This window comes from Chelmon rostratus, chromosome 17, assembly GCF_017976325.1.
Source record: "Chelmon rostratus isolate fCheRos1 chromosome 17, fCheRos1.pri, whole genome shotgun sequence".
NCBI classification, from domain to species: domain Eukaryota; kingdom Metazoa; phylum Chordata; class Actinopteri; order Chaetodontiformes; family Chaetodontidae; genus Chelmon; species Chelmon rostratus.
In genome coordinates this window covers 21,630,986-21,651,449 of record NC_055674.1, presented here as the reverse complement: position 1 = coordinate 21,651,449, position 20,464 = coordinate 21,630,986, and the positions used below count along the sequence as shown (strand labels likewise).

The 20,464-nt window shown below is 42.7% G+C and overlaps 1 protein-coding gene across 2 annotated transcripts; it reads left to right on the top strand.

Annotated features, from left to right (window-relative positions):
- Positions 1 to 1,432: 1,432 nt before the first annotated feature.
- Positions 1,433 to 20,404, top strand: csnk1da (casein kinase 1, delta a). Of its 2 annotated transcripts, XM_041956296.1 has the most exons (10): positions 1,433 to 1,618; positions 1,755 to 1,911; positions 8,584 to 8,694; positions 12,273 to 12,421; positions 12,806 to 13,034; positions 13,302 to 13,472; positions 13,640 to 13,788; positions 14,783 to 14,951; positions 15,263 to 15,375; positions 17,418 to 20,404. In XM_041956296.1, the coding sequence occupies exons 2-10, from the start codon at positions 1,836 to 1,838 to the stop codon at positions 17,466 to 17,468; spliced, it is 1,218 nt and encodes a 405-aa protein (XP_041812230.1). In that variant the 5' UTR covers positions 1,433 to 1,618; positions 1,755 to 1,835; the 3' UTR covers positions 17,469 to 20,404. The 2 variants fall into 2 exon arrangements, with proteins under 2 accessions (XP_041812230.1, XP_041812229.1); XM_041956295.1 differs by having other exon boundaries at positions 1,433 to 1,911.
- Positions 20,405 to 20,464: the final 60 nt, after the last annotated feature.

Sequence of the window (20,464 nt, the reverse complement as noted above, 5' to 3'; positions counted from 1 at the left end):
CACTTCCGACGCCGGTCCTTCAGAATAAAAGCGTCATATCCATTAATTACAAGGACAAACAGAAAAAGAAAAAACTGAAGTAGCTCAACCTTGTAGTTCGCATGTCAGGTCTGTTGCTTTATGCTAAATATCTTACTAATATAATTACATAACAGCTTACATTTGTAACGAATTATGTTTCTCTTTAAAAAAAAAAGCTGCTATGGATGAAGTTGAGTTTTACCACGTTATATTGAAGAAGTGCAATAATATAGAGATAAACAGAGTCAGCTTTAACCGACTCTACATTGTTTATTTTAGAGTAAGCTAACTGTCATGGGAAGGTGGACTGAGGCCAGATGGACAAAGGAACCAGTCTCTTGTTGTTGTGCAGGACCAGATACTTTCACTTTGAGGAGATTAGTTCCGAGCAGGAAACACAGGAACAATAACACGGGGGCACGGAGGGAGGAAGGCAAAGATGGCGGCCGCGAGTAGCACTTGCATGCATGGGCAGTAGTGCTGTATTCGTGATATGTGCAACCTGAACAAAACAAACGAACTGATGTTGAACACTCTTGGCTTGGTAACGCTTTCTTGAGGTTTACAACTTACCAGACGCTGTAGAAGTTTAAATTTCTATAGTGAGGCCACCACCAGGAGAGCAAGATTTCTTATGTAAATGTTGCATCTAGAATAATATCATAGACACATAAAATGGTATGATACAAAGCTGAAATATATTTGAATATATTTAAATTGAAATAGATTTACACACCCCATATCAGAGTGAACAATAGCATGTTAAAAGCCTCGGCCAGAATATATCAATAAACCAGAAAAGGTTCTGACAGAAATTTACAGGGAGCCTGCTTCAGCTGGGAAACTTCCATGGACACCCTTAAAATTTCTCAAACTATTAATTGTTTGAAGCTTTTGAGACAATAAAAATGGGCCGAAATTTGTTTGTGAGATGTTAAATGAGAGTTGCTGAATCACTGACTCTAAGTGTCACTTCAAGTATAGGCACTGAAAGGCGCTGAGGTGTGTTGAAGTGTTCCTGATGAAAGCAGCTGGTGGATAAAGGCTTACTAATGATCTTAAGATTGATTGATTAATGACACACTGAAATATTGTCACACTTTTCACTCAACCACAATTATTTAGTTACTTTGCAGGTTGAGATTTAGCATATAAAACAAAGGATAACGGAATAAAATATGATGAATTTTTATAGAATAACCTAGCCCGCATGGTATCAAATAATTAAATGCTGCTCACATGTTGATGCATCAACAGTAATATCCCAGTGATGTAATAGATATGGTGATATAGTGGTACCGTGGCTGTTACCGGTCATGGTATCTGTTGGCAGCTCTGTGCTGAAACGCTCTCTGTCCGTGTCCTCCTCGTCACCCAGCAGGGAAGTGATGTCAGACACGTTCAGCCGATCTCAGAACAGGATCCTAACAGAGCGGAGTCAGCAAGAGGAAGAGGAGCCGAGCTTAATACAGAACATTACCTCCTCAAAATCCATCTTCATCCTTGGACAATTAAAACGGATCCTTTTCAAAAACAGCGAGAGCATAAAGTACGCATTTAAACCTCTCCAACGAGCACCATATTACCGCAGTATGAGGTTAGTAGTATTTTAAAACAAGTGGCGAAAGATTGTGAGAGCCGACTTCATCCGGAGACGACATACATAACACACAATTCGTCGCTCGAAGAGATTTTGATGCGTTGGATTTTTTGCCTGTTCTGCTTTTAAACAGACTTGGCCTCTAAACCTGAACGTTTTTTGGATATTTTGGAGCTAGCGAGCGTGCTTGCTAGCCAACCACAGATCGCTTATAATGGAGTTGAGAGTGGGAAACCGATATAGACTGGGCAGGAAAATTGGAAGTGGATCATTTGGAGACATCTATCTGGGTAAGTGATAGTCAAAGAAACTAGCTGTCTTTTTTTTTTATTTGTTCCCTCTACCTGGTACACGAAGCTGAAAGAATTCGCCAGCTCGTTGGCTTTCCGGGGTTTCCATTGCGAGCTGATGGTCAATCAGCTGTTCAGTGTTTAGTGTTAGCGAAATTGGCTACTAAGCTAGCAGTCTGTGTAGCCAAGCAGCTAGCAGTGAGACGTCTGTTATCTTGTAAAATAACTGACCGCAAGAATGGAGATTGACGGCTGCAGGTTAGCTAACCCCCTTATCATCAATCGGCTAACCTGGCTAATATTTGAGTTTGCACTCTGGCTTTGCTCACCTGGAATCAGCAGTATTCCGGGGACGTTAATAGCCGATCAGGCCAGACTTTAGTGTTAAGTCCCTGAACTGGTCAATGACATTTAACTTACTTACTGTCGCTGAACATCCACCTTTAAACACGACAGGCCCGTTCAGTTTCCTCCTCTGCCCCTGTGAGGAGATTAACCAGGAAGCTAACGCTAGCTACATCAGTGGTTTGGTGAAAAGAAGTGTTACCTTGAAAGGTTTCCAGAGGTTTATACAGTTTAATTTCGCAATAATTCCCTGTGAAGGTACTCTGGATATTAATCGTATGAGAATGGCTATTGTATTTAATTAGGTTTCATGACACTTGATCAAATGAGGCTCCATGGCCTAGTGGGTATCAGCCTAAGTGACTTTGCCATGAAAAAGGTTCATAAATCGTGCTGCTTGTTTAGTGCCTGAGGGGACATGTTCATATATTACTGAGTTTCATTTACAGAGTGCCAAGAGCTGTGGCCTATTGATTGGGTAGTTTCTGTAATAATTAATAGGATGTGTTACCTCTCATTGAAAGCAAAGGCTTGAGGAGATAAATGTTACATGTGCCGATCAAGATTATTCACTGCCAAAAGAATAGGCAGTTTAGATCAATCACACTATCAATGATGCTGTTATTATTAATGGTAGGGTTTGGGTTATTAATGGTACTGGTAAGTTCACAGTGCAAGTGGGAAGTGCATCTTTACTATTATTATCGTTATGCATCACCTTGATGTTCAAACGCAGGCAAACCATAGTCAATTTAAAACCTGGATGTGCAAAATTTCATGAGCGATCTCATTTGAAATACACAGAATTTTTCAAACAGCATCTTTCTGACATTGACTTCTGCCACCTTTATTGTAACGCATCCTGTGGTGGCCATATTGGAGGTCCACTGCTCTTGGCAACAGTGTTTGAGTACAGCTTATCACATTTCTAAGCTTAAGACTTAGTCATCTGAACAACAATAGAGAGGGGACATTGTTAATTCATGGAGTGTTTTTTACTGGCCGTGGGCTGATCACTTCATTACTGAAATCTAATCAACCCAGAGAGAAGAATACCAAAGTCTAGCTGTTGGCACTCACTCACTCACAATATGGTTTAAGTATGATAAAATGTAATCTTGATATTCACTGTGTCTGAGTTTCGCTGTTAACCAATATATAAGCAAGATGAAAATACAGCTGGATAATATCTGTAGTTCAGTGTTGTAGTTAGTGAAAACATCACAACACTGCTGTCCTGTAGAACAATGATGATCGCATTGTCTGCACCGTTTCAGGTATTAACTGGTTTCCATTAATTCCTGAGTGTTTTGAAAATGTGTTACAGTCCTGAAACCTGCCATATTATAAGGTAGTGTAATGGTCATACTTCCCCATAGAATATCAAAGGAAGTGTTAGGAATGGTTTTGCTTCCTGATTTTCGGTGTAGACAAGCCGATGCCCACAGATTGTTCTGTAGGCAGTCTTGTAGGTTGCTGTTTTTTTGTGAGGTCTCTTAAGGAAACACGTTGACATTGTGGGAAGCACAAAATAGTAAATCCAAAAATACTCAGTTTTACGACCTGGTCAACCAATGGTTTTGAAGAGTATTACAATAGTAGGTGGTCCGCTTGGCTGAGCACTGCACCACAAGGTTGATATTCAGCTATATTCCTGCCTAAATGTATAAAGAAATCAAAGATTACTGCGCAGGCTGAGTGAAGCGAGGATAAATACACAGTGCTGGCCACAGAGATGAAACTCGTATTGTCCTCTGAGTAAGATGGCACGCAGCTGACCCTCTGAGTATTCTTTTAAACTCAGTGTTTCATGCATTAATGCATTAGTCAGCTCCAGTCTGTTTTCCATGAGCTGTTGATTGGAGAGAGCTGCCAGCTGCTTACATATTCGCTCCTCACCCTCCCCTCAGAGTGGCTGCTGACTAATGTGACGTAACATTGTTAATCAGCCAGAGCAGAGGCTGGTTCTGTGGGATCGCAGTGCCTGACCTACCCTGAGGTTCAAGATTTTCAGGTGTCGTGGCACTTTGTGCTTAAAGTAGATGATACCTTTTCCTTTTAACATACAGAGGGAATATGAATAAAGGTCAATCACAAAGAACACATGACAAAGAATTGTAAAATGTGCAGAGAAAACAAAAGTTTGACAGTGGACTGTACGACCAGTCAATACTTGATATTAGTTGTGGCTGTATTTCACAGTAAGTCCCACATTAATGCTCCCACACAGTGTGTGAACGCTTCAATAATGCTGACAGTGTGTGAGCAGCCTGGTGTGCTGGGGATGTCTGGGTGGTGGTTTCTGCTTGTATTAGTGTGAGAGCCTGTTTGTTATTGGCAGGAGGAGGAGATGAGGTCACCTCTTGGTCCGCAGCCGTGTACTCTATGTGCTGGGCTGTCCAATATTCAGAACCGGTAAGAGTTGTGGTCTTTGAGAGGTTCGTCCTGACTGTCGTGACTAAATGTCGCTCGTAAAAACGTGTGCGTAACTGAGTCAAGTTGTAGTTCCACACAGACTTCCTGTTGAATCTCCTGTTGTGTAACATGGTCGGTGATGTGCATATTTGGTTCATGTTGAAACAAGCTGCAGAAATCCGGTTGCTGTGTTTGTCATCGAATGAACTCCCTGAACTGGATTTTTCTCAGCAGTTGTGTAAAACAAATACACACCACTGAGTTTCTCTTTAGTGGCGTTCACTTTGTTTTGGCTCAGTATGTATTCTCTGATGTTGATGGCGACTGGGGCCGTGTTCAGACATACATTGGCACTGCTTGAAAAAGCACAGCCCCCTCATTAGGGCCGGGTGCCTACCCTCAATACTTGTTTACTGACCAAAATGTGTCTGTAGCATCAATTATGGAAAACAGCACAGAAGACTGGCACCAGATGACTGGTTTGATTTGTGATCTTGTTTATTTATCCTGAATTAATAAAAAAAATGCACATTTTTTAGACAATCTTTTTGTACATCTTCTTGTGTTTTGACACCATTTAATGCACGTTAACCATTTAAGTAATATTTACAACATTGGTACCAAACTCACACATGCAACACGCTAAGGTTACAGAATACACCTCTAAAGATCCCCAGTTAACACGTTATATCCTATTTATCTATAAAATGTCAGCTTGTGGTTTTACGGGTTATGTGGCAGAGTATTTACTGCGCCCCGCCCTTCACATTAATGAGACTGCCTCAGTGGCCCAGTTAGGGTGCCGACACACAAGGCTCTGGCTAAAATAACTGAAAAATAGTTGCACCTGTCATTGTTTTCACAGCGAAATGCAGCATCATCTGACAACACGTCAGGCTGGTCAATCAATCCTGCTGGATTACTTCTTGACATGAACAGCGTTGTCGTTGAGACTGAGGATAAAATGATGATGATGATGAATTGTAAAATTCGATCTCACTATATTAAAAGCAGTTTGCAGCTCTTGCATTTTTTAACACAGCACCATTTTGGTCTGAACCCACGGTAAGGTAAACTGCGCACTGACCTGATCTGCTTCACTCATCTGTTACCTGTTTGACTGGGAGTTATGTAACAGATACTCGGCTTGTGATATCTTGGTAAACTGAAACGGTTCCAGCAGAGTACACTAAAAGGGATGGGCCTGCTTACATAAGCAAAGCTAACATTGAGGCTGTTTTAGAGCTGCTACAATAACAGAACCAAAGACAAGCTCGGACCGAATGCTGGTGTTGACTCAGTTTTCAAACCGATGACGTGTTTTGGTGCTGCCTTTCTGCTTTGTGGTTTGATTGTGTGAAAAGTTGATGACGTCACCTCAGACAGCTTCTCTGAAACATCGATGTTGAGAAATCTTGTCTGAGTTTTTTTTGTTTTTTCCATTTGTTTGTTTTTTGCAGTTGCAAAAAAAACAGGCCCCATTCAATGTGTTTTTCTCTGCAGTAAGTGTGCATTTCTGAGTTAGTTACATCCCAGGAAAGCTGCATTAACACCTGGATGTGGTTCTGGTCCTGAACCACTGGCCCCACAGCTCCCAGAAGAGGATGAGCTTACTCTGCAAGCTTTGACTTTCTATCTGTTTGCTCACACCTCCCACAGCATGCTGCTCCAGCATTTGGGAAAGGGGATTGTTAGTATTCTGTGGCTGGTCTCACTGACTTTGAATCACATCACCCTCCTTATCGTGGTCTCCGTGTCTGTGCTGTGAAGTGACTCCTCAGAACGAGTTAAATTAGAGCTAGGCTTCTGACTTCAAGTGAAGATGATCAACATGCAAATACTAAAAAATAATGCAGGCTTTCAGAAAACCAGTCAGTGAGTGGCTGTTTCCTCAGACAGATGGCTAACATAATTATAGTTGGGAGGAGTTAAGATTACGCATGTGACTTAGAGAGATGGATGGATTCTAACCTTTTTAGCATCTGGACCACATCCATGGGGTTTCAGTCTGTTTGATCTGCCCAAAGTGCAGGCAGCGACTGAGTGTAAACGGGGTCTTAGGTGTTTGTCTGTTTCTGTTTGTGTGTGTCTGAACATGTTTTGCCAGCGGCACCGCTCAGAATAAAAAACACACACACCACATATGTACACGCTTTCTCACGAAATGATACACACACACACTCAGAATTTCCCCTCTCTGAGAAGATCAGCAGGGGGCTGCATTCCCAGAAAAATAAGTGAAGGCACATTCTTATGCAACAGAGCAGAGCACGCTGAAATGTGTTGTTCAGACTGTGAAGAGCCTTTGCAGCCATTGTCACTGTTGTTACTGATTGATTGATTGATTGATTGGCCAAACACAAACTAGAACAACAAATCATTGTGAGTTAAATGTCTTTGTGAGCGTTTCAAAGTGTTGTGCCCAAACTAAAATCGAGTAGAATGGCACTTTTCCACTACACAAACTATGTGTAACATACTTTAAATCGAACTGTAAATCTCTTACTTAATTTCTAATTACTTTCTCTTAATTTTAAGATTCCAACAGTTATTTGCATTATTAATTTATCAGTTCCTAATGTGTCATTTAGTCTTTAAAGTTTTGGAGTGGAAAAAAAAACAGAAAAATGGAGGCCCTTCAAAAAAACAACAACAAGAATATTAGTGCCCACAATGGAGCCCACCGATAATGATTTTTCAATTTTTTCCATTTTAGGCAGTAGTCATGGCTCCTGTTTAACACCCTTTAATGACACTCTAAGTAATGCACTAATCAACAGTAGGGACAAAGTGTGTGTTCTCAGTTTACGCCCCACTTCTCTCACTTCTGTGAAGAAATATGTCCTGAACACTGAGTGGAATTTTGTCGATGGTGATTTGGGTGAAAGGACCCTTTAAAGTCACTCATCAGACTGATTTGGTCATGGATTGGGTGGCCAGTCAGAGGCAGATCAATGCCATTAAGTTTAGCCGCACAGATGATCCCCAGCCCAGCAGCCATGTTGTTTTCCCGCGTCATCGTAAAACTTGACAGCCCATCCTGCGTGCGATGCTGTACAGCCACATTTACACAGGCTTTTCTCCAGCATTATTTGAACAGTTCCCGTGTATAAGTTATACAACATATCTGCTATAAACTGAGTCACGGCCCTAATTGTGTGCCTCACCCCGGTGAGTGCTGCTCAGCCCGCCCGGATGACATCATACAGGGAAATCAATGGTACTCCATCGGTGCTGCTGTTAGCCTACACGATTCAACTGCTGCCCGCATGAGATCGTGTGTGTGTGTGTGCGAGAAATGGGATTACGTAACCCGGTGTCCAGTTGCTGTGTGTGTGTGGAGGGAGCTGGACGCTATAACCATATTTAGGAAGAAAGCAGCTGAAGCCCTGGTTTGTCAGAGCAGAGAGCGCTCTCAGATAGACGGTTCACTAAATCCTCTTGTCTGTTAAAGGAGTTACATGAAAAGTAGATACATGAAAGAAGGCCAGGGTACATACAGTGCACACTGTTGGTTCCTCTTCCATTTTGGCTGGCTTTCCTGTGCTAACAACCACTGATATGTCCTCATGTACCCAAGCAGGCCCTCTGCACTTTAATCACCAGCCATTGATTTATGTGTTTTTCTGTCACCAGCAGCTAATGTGTTCACAATTAAACTCGTTGACAAGGCAAATTATTTATTGTCTTTATATCTAATATCTACATACAAATGATGGATTTATGTAAACATGATATAAAGACGTGTTATACACTGGTCCATAGTCCACGATGCAGATTAGACACTGTTGATACATCAGTGCCATATTAAATATACTCTGTTAAGCATCTGGATACTACGCCACGTTGTTAAAGCTGAATGATATGATGTGTTCCCACGCAGCTCACCTCTGTCTCCGTCCATTTGTCTAGGCACTGATATCTCGGTTGGAGAGGAGGTGGCCATCAAGCTGGAATGTGTGAAGACCAAGCACCCACAGCTCCACATAGAGAGCAAAATCTACAAGATGATGCAGGGTGGAGGTACTGTATCCTCGAACGCGCAATGTACACAAATGTGAAGTGTTGTTGGTGCTTTATGAATATTTACAACCACTAAAAAATATAGACAGCATCAGTACAATCATTAGCTTTATAGAAATTGATCAATATTTAGGATTTAGTGACAGACTGTGGAGTTAACTGAAGAGCTAACTTGAGGTAGGTATTGGTAAGAGAGTAACATATTCAGTATCTGATTTTCCTGCTGTGGATGTTAATGTCACATGTGAATGGCGAGCTGGGAGAACCTGTCTGGCTTGACCCTCCTCTTCACACACACACACACACACACACACACACACACACACACACACACACACACTGAAGGCATGACAGAATGCTGTTCATTGTGAACTGGACCTCTAAAATATGCTGGTGCCGCCTACCATGATTTACGACTTCAGAGGTGACAAGCAGTGCAGTGCGAAGAAGCTCAGAAAGGTTCTACTTTGTGCAAATGTCCTCTGCATGCAGGAAGGACAACCTGGAGCCCATGGCTCACAGAAGCACAGCTCAATATACAAGTATAACAATTACCATTTTCACCATCTTGGTTGAGCATGTTAGTGCATATTAGCTAATTAGCACTAAACAGTGCCATAAACTAAAGTATTGTACAGCGTAATGTTTTGGCATGATGATGGTGTAAGAGGACCCTGAAGCGATAATAGAAGCAAGGATTCACAAGTTGTCGTTTCATTCTTAGGGGACCATGAATACTTAGAGATATTTCACTCAAAGACACAAATGTCAACCTCAGGGTGGCACTAGAGGCAAAGTCAGAGGATCAGCACAGTTAGCAGGCTTCATGCTCTGGGGACCGTGCATGTCTGCACAAAAGGTTGTGGCAGTAAATATAGTAGCTTTGGTCGAACAACCAACAAACTGAAATTGCCATTTATACAACTACACCAGCAGCACAACAGTGCTCGGAAACACATTTATCTGGAATTTAATGATGCTGTCATGCACCAGAGTATTGGCCCTGGCGACATGAGAAAAAACCTCCCAATCAGAGCTGAGTGTGTGATTGTTGTGCTCAACTCTAAACATATCCACAAATTTAAAGCATGGAAGAAGCAAGAAAGAACCTGCCACTCTGACTGTGTATGTGCGAACGGGCATGCTACTGTGAGTTTGGCACTAAAACAAAGAACTCAGGGAGTGTGTCTTTAAATGTTCTGCCAGCTATGTTGAAGAAAATCAACAACTGCATTCTCTTATCACACTCATCATCAGAGGTTTCATGTTGGCAGCCCGAAAGCCTGCGCTGCACAGGTGGCCACTGAAACCGCCGTGGCATGCCTCGACTTTACTCTCTAAACTAGTTTTCCTCCACTAGCTGCTCAACGTGTTCTGTCCTCACTGTCAAAAGAAGTGAGCACCTACAGGAGACAGTTTGTCTCTTTAAGCACAACTGTGCACACACATGCATTTGTATTTTTGTTCCAGCATGGTAGGATTTATTGGGGCACGGTGGCTGACCCAGACTGTGGGAAGTATTTGCGTTTGTATGTATATAAATAGCTGATGCACAGTGTATGTGTGTGTGTGGTGCTAGATGCTGAGTAGCAGCATTTTGTTGTGGTCTGCCTGTAGAAGGAAATGCCAGATGGCCTCCTCGCCTTGGCAACGTCAGCCAATTACCAGCCACTACTAAACCAGCTGGCCCTCTGCTTTAACACTCCTCCTGTATGTCGGGGCGTCGGCACCGTGTACGTGATCAAGCTTTTCAAATTTAGCTGCTTCCAATATAGCCATTTCTATTCCCTACTGTAGCGTTACACTGGCGTGCATCAGACAGCATTAGAAAAATGTGTTAGTGTAGTGAAATAAGGATTATTGTGTCTACCCACAATGCCCCCCCTCATGCATTGAAGCAGGCTTTGCATGCACACATTTGCTTGTAAGCATTAGAAATAATATTCACATTAAACACATTTGTATCAGTCATAAGAAGTACAATATGTGAATGTCTGAGTTAGAATGACAATGAATGACTAAATATAAAAATGACAGTGTACAGAAACTTGCTAGCAAACTTTGGGAACAGAAACAGTAAAAAAAGAAACTATATGAATCACAAACAAACATTCTATGGCAACTCAATAGCTGCTTTTCCATTGCCTCTAGAAATGCGCAAATCCTAAATATCGCAATAAAAAAACGGTAATGGAAACACCTAAATTTCGAAAATCCTCTCAAATATCGCAAAAACATTTTTACGCTCTCATGAGGTGGTTTTTCAGACGTGTCGATATTTAGGTGTATTGCAAAAGTGTAATGGAAACACTTTTTTCGAATTTACACGTCTCCGAGGTCAGCGGACTCCAGTTTCGGGCCGGCCGCATGCAGTCAGATATAATGTCTAGTCAATTTTGTAGTGTTTGTATGTTTTCTGGATCTCAATAAGTAGCAGACAAAAACACTCCAGCTGTTCCAGCTGTCATGCTGGCTGATCTGTTAAAGACAATCTGACAGCTGTGATCTGCGCACTTTGCAAAATCTAATCATTCCCTTTTCATTAATCGTGAGATGAACTTGTGATGAGTGTGTGCACCTCAGCAATGTGGAAGAAACGTGTGCACGCCATTAACTTTAATATAATTACTGATAGAAAATATGTTCAAAGGACACTTCAGTAATTCACAGTCCTGTATTCTGCTGCTGCTCCGCCGGCGCGAGCTGACGCTGTGAGAGCGAGCCTGGCATAATAACAAAGTGATGATGTGATGCATTTGTGCATTAGAGTATGCGCAATCCTACAAGTCCAGGAGCATGCATGTGCTTTTTAACTATAAGGCTTTGTGTTAAGTTTTACCAACGCACAGCACGCACAAACATCTCGCGGGACGTCCGAGAACTTACGAGAATTTCGGCTGGATGGCAAAACACTGTTCAGTGGAAACACCTGCAAGTTGCATTCGAACTTTGCTGAAATTTCAGAAATATCGCTTTTATTTTGCGAACAAGTGTAATGAAAACTCAGCTAATGACTTTAAAATGGTTACTCTAACTCATTTAAGATTTAAATAATAGCATATCTGTACCTATTCATCATGAGGCAGTGATCTTCTTTAATTTTTTGAAGCGATGATGGTGGACACAATGAGTGATTGGAGTCTTCATCACAAAACGGTGTGCATCTGATGATTATTTTCTCGATTAATGCTTGAGTCCATGGTGACGTCTTGTTTCCTCCGAGCCACAAAATATTCATCCCATTTCTCACTAAGAATGTTTTGACTCAGAAGTCAAGGTTTTGGACCATTTCTCACAAGTTTGATACACACCGGCGAGGTCGAAAGACACGTAACTCCTATTGCCTTAATCCTACAAAGAGCTCATCAACCAAATAACAGAGTGATGGAGATGCCTGACCAATAAAAAGAAAACATTTTATTATTTGTCCACCACAAGCCTCCAGAACAGCTTCAGTGCTCCTTGGCATAGGTTTTCTGTTTGTTTGATGACCACATAGATAACGCTAAATGAAAAAAATAATAAATAAGCACTAAATGTAACCTTTGCTGTCTTTTCTGCTCCCTCCTCTCCTCCAGTGGGTATCCCGACGATAAAATGGTGCGGGGCCGAGGGCGACTACAATGTGATGGTGATGGAGCTGCTGGGGCCCAGTCTGGAGGATCTGTTCAACTTCTGCTCTCGGAAGTTCAGCCTCAAGACAGTCCTGCTGCTGGCTGACCAGATGGTGAGAGCCGGAGAGGAAGGGAGACAAAAGGGGAAGGGGAAGGGGCGGCTGCATACTGGAATTTACTCATCTGTTCAGCGTCGAGTTTTGTGGCTGTTGATCTCTTCATGTAGTCCATGAGCTGTTAGATAAGAAGGGAGGGTGTTGGGCAATGTATCTTCATAAAAAAAACAAAAAAAAAACAGGATCTTCAAGTTCTGCTGGTAATCAAAAATGACTCTCAAGGTTTCTGGAAACCACCTTTGTGTTCATCTGACCTCAGAGGTGCTGGTAGGCAAATTTAGTGTCTTCACACAAAGGCTGGCTAGCAGTTTCCCACTGTTTCCAGTCTTTTTCCGCCATGTTTTCCTGTCGACACTGATCATCTCACAATCTCCCCTCTAGATCAGCCGCATTGAATACATCCACTCCAAGAACTTCATCCACCGAGACGTGAAGCCAGACAACTTCCTGATGGGGCTGGGCAAGAAGGGCAACCTGGTCTACATCATCGACTTCGGCCTGGCCAAGAAATACCGCGACGCCCGCACACACCAGCACATCCCCTACCGCGAGAACAAGAACCTGACCGGCACCGCCCGCTACGCCTCCATCAACACACATCTGGGCATCGGTAAGCATCCACAAAATCCTGCCCGATGTAACATCTGATCGATTACATCGATTAAGATCAACCTCGAAATAGTTCTTAACTAATTTCATCATTGATTAGTGGGGTGTATGTTCTGATGCATGGCATTCACTGTGGCAGCGTCTTCTCCTTTTATTCAATGAAGTCACAGATTAATCCATTATCAAAATAGTTGTTAGCTGCAGCCCTAGTCATGACTGGATGGTCCCCCCCTGCCTGCTGACCTGACTTTCTCCTCTCTGTCTACAGAACAGTCCAGACGGGACGACTTGGAGTCGCTGGGCTACGTCCTCATGTACTTCAACCTGGGCTCTCTGCCCTGGCAGGGCCTCAAAGCTGCCACCAAAAGGCAGAAGTACGAACGCATCAGTGAGAAGAAAATGTCCACTCCCATTGAGGTCCTCTGCAAAGGCTACCCATGTACGTTTATCTGCTCCCTCCCTGTTATTGGTTTGGTTCGGATGTACTTGTGTTGATCTAAAACAAACGCTCAGTGCTCCTGGTATTGTCTGTGTTGAAGTATTTGCCACAAAGCTGCAGCTTTGAATATTGTTTGTGAACTTTCCCATCCTCTTCCTCCCCCGCAGCGGAGTTTGCCACCTACCTGAACTTCTGCCGCTCTCTGCGATTCGACGACAAGCCCGACTACTCATACCTCCGGCAGCTCTTCAGGAACCTTTTCCACAGACAGGGCTTCTCCTATGACTACGTCTTCGACTGGAACATGCTCAAATTTGTAAGTAGTTTCATCACGCTGATGGATTCACTTCATTCTTTGTCATCTCAATTGATTGAGTGCATTCAGAGGCTGTTCTCAATGCAGAGTATAATAAAAACAAACTCACATTCTGTGTGAGTTCAAAGAGCTTAACAAGTGGAACAGCAGCATTCTTGTTGACATCAACACGACTGTAAGCTTGTTGAGTGACAAAATAATCTCAACTCAATTTAATAGCTTTTTCAACCGCATGAGATGTGATCAACAGTTCCAGTGCTGCTCACTGAAATGTGTATTTACAGTCAAACTAAATCTGATCTACCACACTCCCTCTGTTCTTTTCCTGTTATTTTTATTGAAAGTTTCACAAGATCTGAACATACAAGGAGCCAAAACTACACACAGGCACTATTTATACAGGCTAACAAACCTTAACTTTACCGTCACTCAGACTAATCTGGCCAGCAACAAGTTTTATTCCCCCCCAAACGTTCTTACCTTTCAGTTGCCATGACGCCAAAAATGGAGCAAATTTTTTAAGTGGGCATCATTTTGCACCTAAAAAACTTGCAGAACTTAATTAGCCAGGAAAAAATAGCACAAATAATCGTTTTCTGTCATGTCAAGCATGCTGTGATGACGTATTTCCACCAGCCGTAGCTTCAGGAGAAAATCTGTTCAATGCACAGGCATTTAATATATGTATTATAACATGTTTAGCTGCATTGTTATCATCAAGTTAGGAATGATTTACATTTAGCCTTAACAGACTGACTTTGTGTAGGGATCGGCTTATTTTTATTGAATTGTTGTTTGTACTGTATTAAGTAGATACAGTGGGCTTCATGCAAGAGCATTTTCATGTTCTTCCAAGTTGGATTCACCAAACTGGGTAAACTTGTTGTGAACCACTTGTTTCAGCCAGATGAATACCGCCTGGTGTGTGTTTGTGAGATTTTATCATCTACATACCATGTCATGTGAGGATCATTTGTGTGTTTGTGTGTGTTAGGGTGCCAACAGGGCCGCGGAGGACGCAGAGCGGGAGCGTCGGGAGCGGGAGGAGAGGCTGAGGCACAGCAGGAACCCCGGGGCCAGGGGCATGGCCTCGGCCTCAGGAAGAGCCAGGGCGGCTCAGGACGTCGCAGCCCCCTCGCCACTTAACCCCGCCTCACACACAGGTCAGCACACACACAATTTAACAGGACAAAGAAAAGCTGCAGTCAACCAGTTGAAAGATCAATGTTTTTTTCATTTATTGTAGTTCGATTTATAATTTGTTGGATGGTGAACACAGAACAGGAAGACTCAGCAGTAAGGTGTCACTATGTTATGATTTTGTTCATCACTTTCTTTAAAATAGCAGTTCATGTTCATTTTTATTGATCTGTTTTTCTAGCCGAGCTCTCTGTGGGTGCGTGCCCACAACACTGTTGCCTTTTCCATCCACTGACTGTAATGATTGGACTTCTTGTTCCTTTTTGTCTTTCAGGTTTGGAGAAGGAGAGGAAGGTGAGCATGCGCCTTCACCGCGGAGCACCTGTCAACATCTCCTCCTCAGACCTGACGGGACGCCAGGATGCGTCTCGCATGTCCACCTCACAGGTAAGGCACACAGAGACACGAACCAAGCGTAGTTACGGAACGCACCAAATCCTCCACTAGGTCTGGTGTACCAAGCTGCGAATCAGCAGTAGGGAAGGAAAAGGTTGAAGAAATATTCATTCAGTCGGTGGGGAGAATAAAAAAACAAAGGAAGGGCTTTGCATTGCGCTGCTGTAAATATTATCTAATGAAATCATCAGTGCTGCTATTTGCCTAACAAATATTGACGCGTCTAAAAAAACGGAACCATCTATCTCAAGTTAACACACAGTATAGATCAGCAAGTGCAGATCTGTTTGAGGCCATGCTGAAGGACAAATTACTTCCCTTTTCATTTCTTCCTATATGTTAGTTTGTTCCCCTTTTTTGTATTTTACAATTAAAAGAACTGAAATGAAACAACCAAACAGCAACAGCAAAATTGCTTTTAACAGCATAATTAAGACACAGACTAATGAGAGCAGTTGAGATATGAGGGGAAATAAGCATTGTCTTCTTTTGGACGTAGTTTTAAGAGCATCTCCTACCATCCTGCTCCCGCTGTTCAATGGCTTCATTTGGTCCTTTGTTCTGGTCTTTCTTGTGGACATGGTGCTCCCCCTGGAGGTCAAAGCGTGTAACAGCCAGATTAAGTTGAAAACAGTGTTTACTTCAGTCTGCTTCAGCCAGCAGCTGTAGTTGTTTGTCTCAAGTGTGTCATCGTGAATAATGTCGTCAAACCTGAACAGGCGATTTATAATCATGAACTATGTTCACATATACAGATTTAATTTCTCTTTGCCGATGTGGAGTTGGAATCCAGGCCCTTTTATTCCTTTTGAAGTGTTTGGTGTGTGTTTCTGTTTATCCTAAGACGTGATTGAAGGGGTCGTCCTCAAAGGGCAATACACACACACACACACATTACAATACATTAAGTTTCTGTCTGTATCTTTCAGCAGAGTTGCATTAAAACAATTTTCGGCAACGTTTTCCATCTGCAAAATCTGCAAAAGCAACTATGATGATGGAAAGATCCAACATCCAGGAGGAATTGTCTGTGATAGTAATTCAGCTCAGACTTGTCTTGAGTCCGCACTGAGCCTTGTTTTGTCTGTGTGATCACTGCTGCTGTGCTCTTGTGGTTAAAGAGCAGCTCGTTAACAACCCAAATCCTGTTGAATAATTAAAATCATTTGCATGTATTAATATGCATGTATGACAGTTTCTTGTGTCTGCATATAAAACCAGACTCTCTCTGCTTTTGTTACTGAGGGGCCTGCTTGTCCATTTGAAGAGTTCATTTCATTTTACAAGGTCAGATCACTCAAATTACAAAAGATATATATTGGGTTAACTCTGGTGGTATCAAGCAATGCAGAAATACATCAGATTTCACCAAAATACAGTAGGAGGTGAGTTTTGTGTTTGGTGCAACAGCATCAGGGTGCTTAAAAGCGTTGTCCTGGTTACTGAGGATAATCCACACACCTCACTTTGGACCATGTGTTCATCAGAACACGCCTCAGATGAAGCCCACAGTTTAACACTGACGCACTAATAATGGTGACGTCTTCATTTCTTTTTGTGTTTGCCTTTGTTTGCTGGTTTGATGGAAACAGTGAGATGGGAAATGGGGGAGACTCGCTTGAACACGCCCTTCACATATTTGGAAAACACGCTCAAACCCAGACTCACCCCTTTGCCCCCACAGTTACATGACGTCACTTCATGGGTGTGGAGTATTAGGGGAAGTCGTGTATTTTTCCACACACTCTGACCTTAAGTCTAGAGTCCCAAGTCATGTGACTTGACGCCACACCTCTGGTTGATTCGATTATGTGCTCTGAGGGTTGGAAGTAAAAAAAAAAAAATGAAACGTCGATCAAGTTTATCAAATCATTTGGCGATTTATCACTCTATTTCATCACTTCCAACATTAATTTGTAAGCCTTTTCATCACCGCCCCCCCTCATGATGTGCTCTCTACCTGCAGATGGCATGGCCGTTGTTGATGAGGTCATCATGAAAATGACATGATGTTTTTCGTCTGTCCTCTGCAGGCTCTGTCCCGGGTCACACCCAGCGGCCTCCAGTCTGCAGCTCCTCGGTGAAACCCTCCCATCCACCTGTGCACCATGGAGGCCTCAACATGCACCACCTGCAGCACACACACATACACACACACACACATATACCCCCACACACACATATACACACAGGACTCTTAATTGACACAGAGGACTACCAAGCATTGCACAGGAGTCTGGCTGCGCTCTTGTTCACTTGACGGAGGAAGAGGTGCACAACCAGGAGTGTGTGTGTGTTTGTGTGTGAGAGAGACGGGCGGGTGGAGCACAGTTTGGTTGTCTTAACCACCTTGGCAAAGTAGCAGCCTCCCTTCTTCTCACATGGAAGATGTGGAAACACTCCCCTCCTCCTTACTGTTGATGAAGCCATGGATTCACTTTTCTCTGGCACCCTTTTCTTTCTTTTTTTTTAACTTTGATTTTACTTATTTTTGTTTTTTAGCATTAAAACTTCTCTTACACCAGCTCCACTGGTCAGACTTCACAAGGGTTTGAGAATGGAGAATGATGAGTCTGTTAGCTGTTGAAAATAGTGTGTGGGACTTTTTTAATCATGGAAGCAGGACGACACGTGATCCATCATGGCAGTGTTAAAGGACAGTGCCTCAGCTCTATTTTGTGTCCTGGAAGAGTCCTTCAGTCCCTTTTTGTAGTTGTTTTAGGTTTAAATGTAATATAGATAGGGGGATAACCTCCTCGTTTTAAGACTGGGACAAAAGGATTTTTAATGTTCTATTTTCAAAGGTGATCCCACAGTATGAGCTGGGTTTGTTTTTTTTTTTGTCCTCCTCAGGTGTGTTGGAACCAGGATGTTGTAGTAAATCCAAAAACACGCTGCACACGTTCTTTCTGTGTTCAGGTTGTGACTGCAGTGTGCTGCTTGGGAAAGCTGTGAATGGAACAGTGAAATAGTCGGGAGGTCTATCTGTCCACAATGAATGGATGACATGTTGTTTTTAACCCGGTGCATAGTGATGTGGTTTTGTGTGTGTGTGTGTGTGTTTATGTGGTTCTGTCGTAGGCTTGTACAAGCTCAAATGGGTGGGGATGGTTATTCTTTTAAGTTTTAAACTCCTTTGCCTCCTAAACCTCTCTCTCTAGGCCATTTAACATTCTGCTGCCAGTTTGGGTCAAAATGCAGTTTGCTTCTTTTCAAGCACACCTCTAAGCCATTTTCTACCCCGACCTCGTTCACTGTCTGTCCACCGACAGACCTTGACCTTTCAGGTCGCTGCAGCTTGCCTGTCTGGATGTGCCTCTCCAGTACTATCTCAGTGGACAACACAAAAATCAACCGCACAGGCGCTTAAATGCTGTCATTTTCAAAGTACTCGTGCTTGTTGGGAGTTCAGTTTTCACCATTTACATTGCACTACTTCGCAGTTTCAGTCAGCCAGCCCTGAGCAAACAAGGAGCTGGTAAATCCCTGACCAAGACTGCATCAGAACTCAATGATAGAGGCATAGTAGTGGTTATTTTTTGTCCGTTGCAGGATTATATTGGAGAAATGCATCCTAGTAAGCAAGACAAACGGCGCAATAGTGAGTTTGGTCCCAATCCATTACTTCTAGCTTCACCCCGATCCAAATCATTTCATATTGAGAATGTGCCATCACGCAATCCTTTACTACATGACTGCACAGTGCACAACTAAGCTGTGGGAACTTCAGTAAAGCCAGTCAGTTTAGATGCTTGATGTCTGACAGAAGTTATTAAGCACACTCCACCAGTCCACACATCAGAATCAGTTTATTGTGGAGAGTACTACTCAGCCTGTCTACTGTAGCACTGCAAAAGCTTGACAAAAAGACTATCGCGTTGCATTATGGGAAATGCAGTATGCAGTCTTGTTTGAGCCCCCTTCTAGATACACTGGATCATACTGTATCTTAGCCTGTTTCCTCAGTTCTGACATTCTTTTAATCTGTTTTTTGTCACTTATGGAAGTACAATTCTAAATTTTTAGTGTTCCTAATTTCCACTCTACAGACACTTACTTTTTTATTAATTTTAAAAACAGCGAGGTCAGAGATACAAGGGACAAAAAAAAAAAAAAAACTCATCAGGCATAATGTCATGTGTACAGTTCAGTTAAACCATGTCTTGATCAGCTCTTTGGGACATCCCCACCAGATCAGGTCAGACAAGCGATGTCAGAGTCCAGGTAGAAAACGGACCGGTGTGCTTAAACATCAGGCTAAATGGACACGAGGAGGTTTTGGAGAGCTATGGACCAAGTGTCGTCTTAAGAACGGACATCACAGCGGAGTCCCGACGGTACTGGAGCTACGGGCCTCGCGCGGCTCGTGTCCTTCCATCAACAGGAGACTTGTGCTGAGCGGTCAGCCGAGCTGACAAGTGAATCCGGCAGGTTTTCAAGTAGACAATTCTCTGTGCTAGACTGGTTGCAAAGTATTTAGGCCATTTTCTGTAGTTAAAGGGGGAAGGGGTTGTAGTGGTAATTTGTACATGTTCTGTTGTTGTGTATAGGATGTGCCTACTCTGTCGACCACGTCCACGTGAGCCGCTGCAGGTTTGGGACGATGACGACAGTGTATGGAGGGACTGGGAATGCCTCACTCCATTAGAGGTCCTGCGAAAGCAGGCTCTTTTTTTAGTATACTTCACCTGTGGGCTTGAAAAACAAACAAAAAAAGTGATGGATTATCTTGTTTGTCTCACTGATGATGGCTATGATAAACGCAAGTACACTTTACGTGGGAGAATCGTTTCAGTCTGTCACGTCTGCTTCTCTCAGTTATTATTTTGTCACCTCCTGTCCTATTTTGCTTTTAACTGTGCAGTGGAGATGGTTGCTCATGTCCCACAAGGCATCTCTTACTGTGGATTCATGGGAAATCTTTCTTTCCACTCCCACCATAAGACTTTTGCTCCTCATTTGTAATGCCACTGTATTTGTGTATTTTAAAATTGTGTAAATAAATTAATAAGTACTTGTATGTGTAGCTTTTTATTGACTTGATTGGCTGAAATGGAAAAAGCTGTGACGGTAAATGAGA

Coding starts and splice junctions, on each gene's coding strand:
- csnk1da (XM_041956296.1), top strand. CDS start 1,836: ATGGAGTTGAGAGTGGGAAACCGATATAGACTGGGCAGGAAAATTGGA. Junction 12,422..12,805: donor TGCTGCTGGCTGACCAGATG/GTGAGAGCCGGA, acceptor TCTCCCCTCTAG/ATCAGCCGCATTGAATACAT. Junction 13,473..13,639: donor CCTCTGCAAAGGCTACCCAT/GTACGTTTATCT, acceptor CCTCCCCCGCAG/CGGAGTTTGCCACCTACCTG.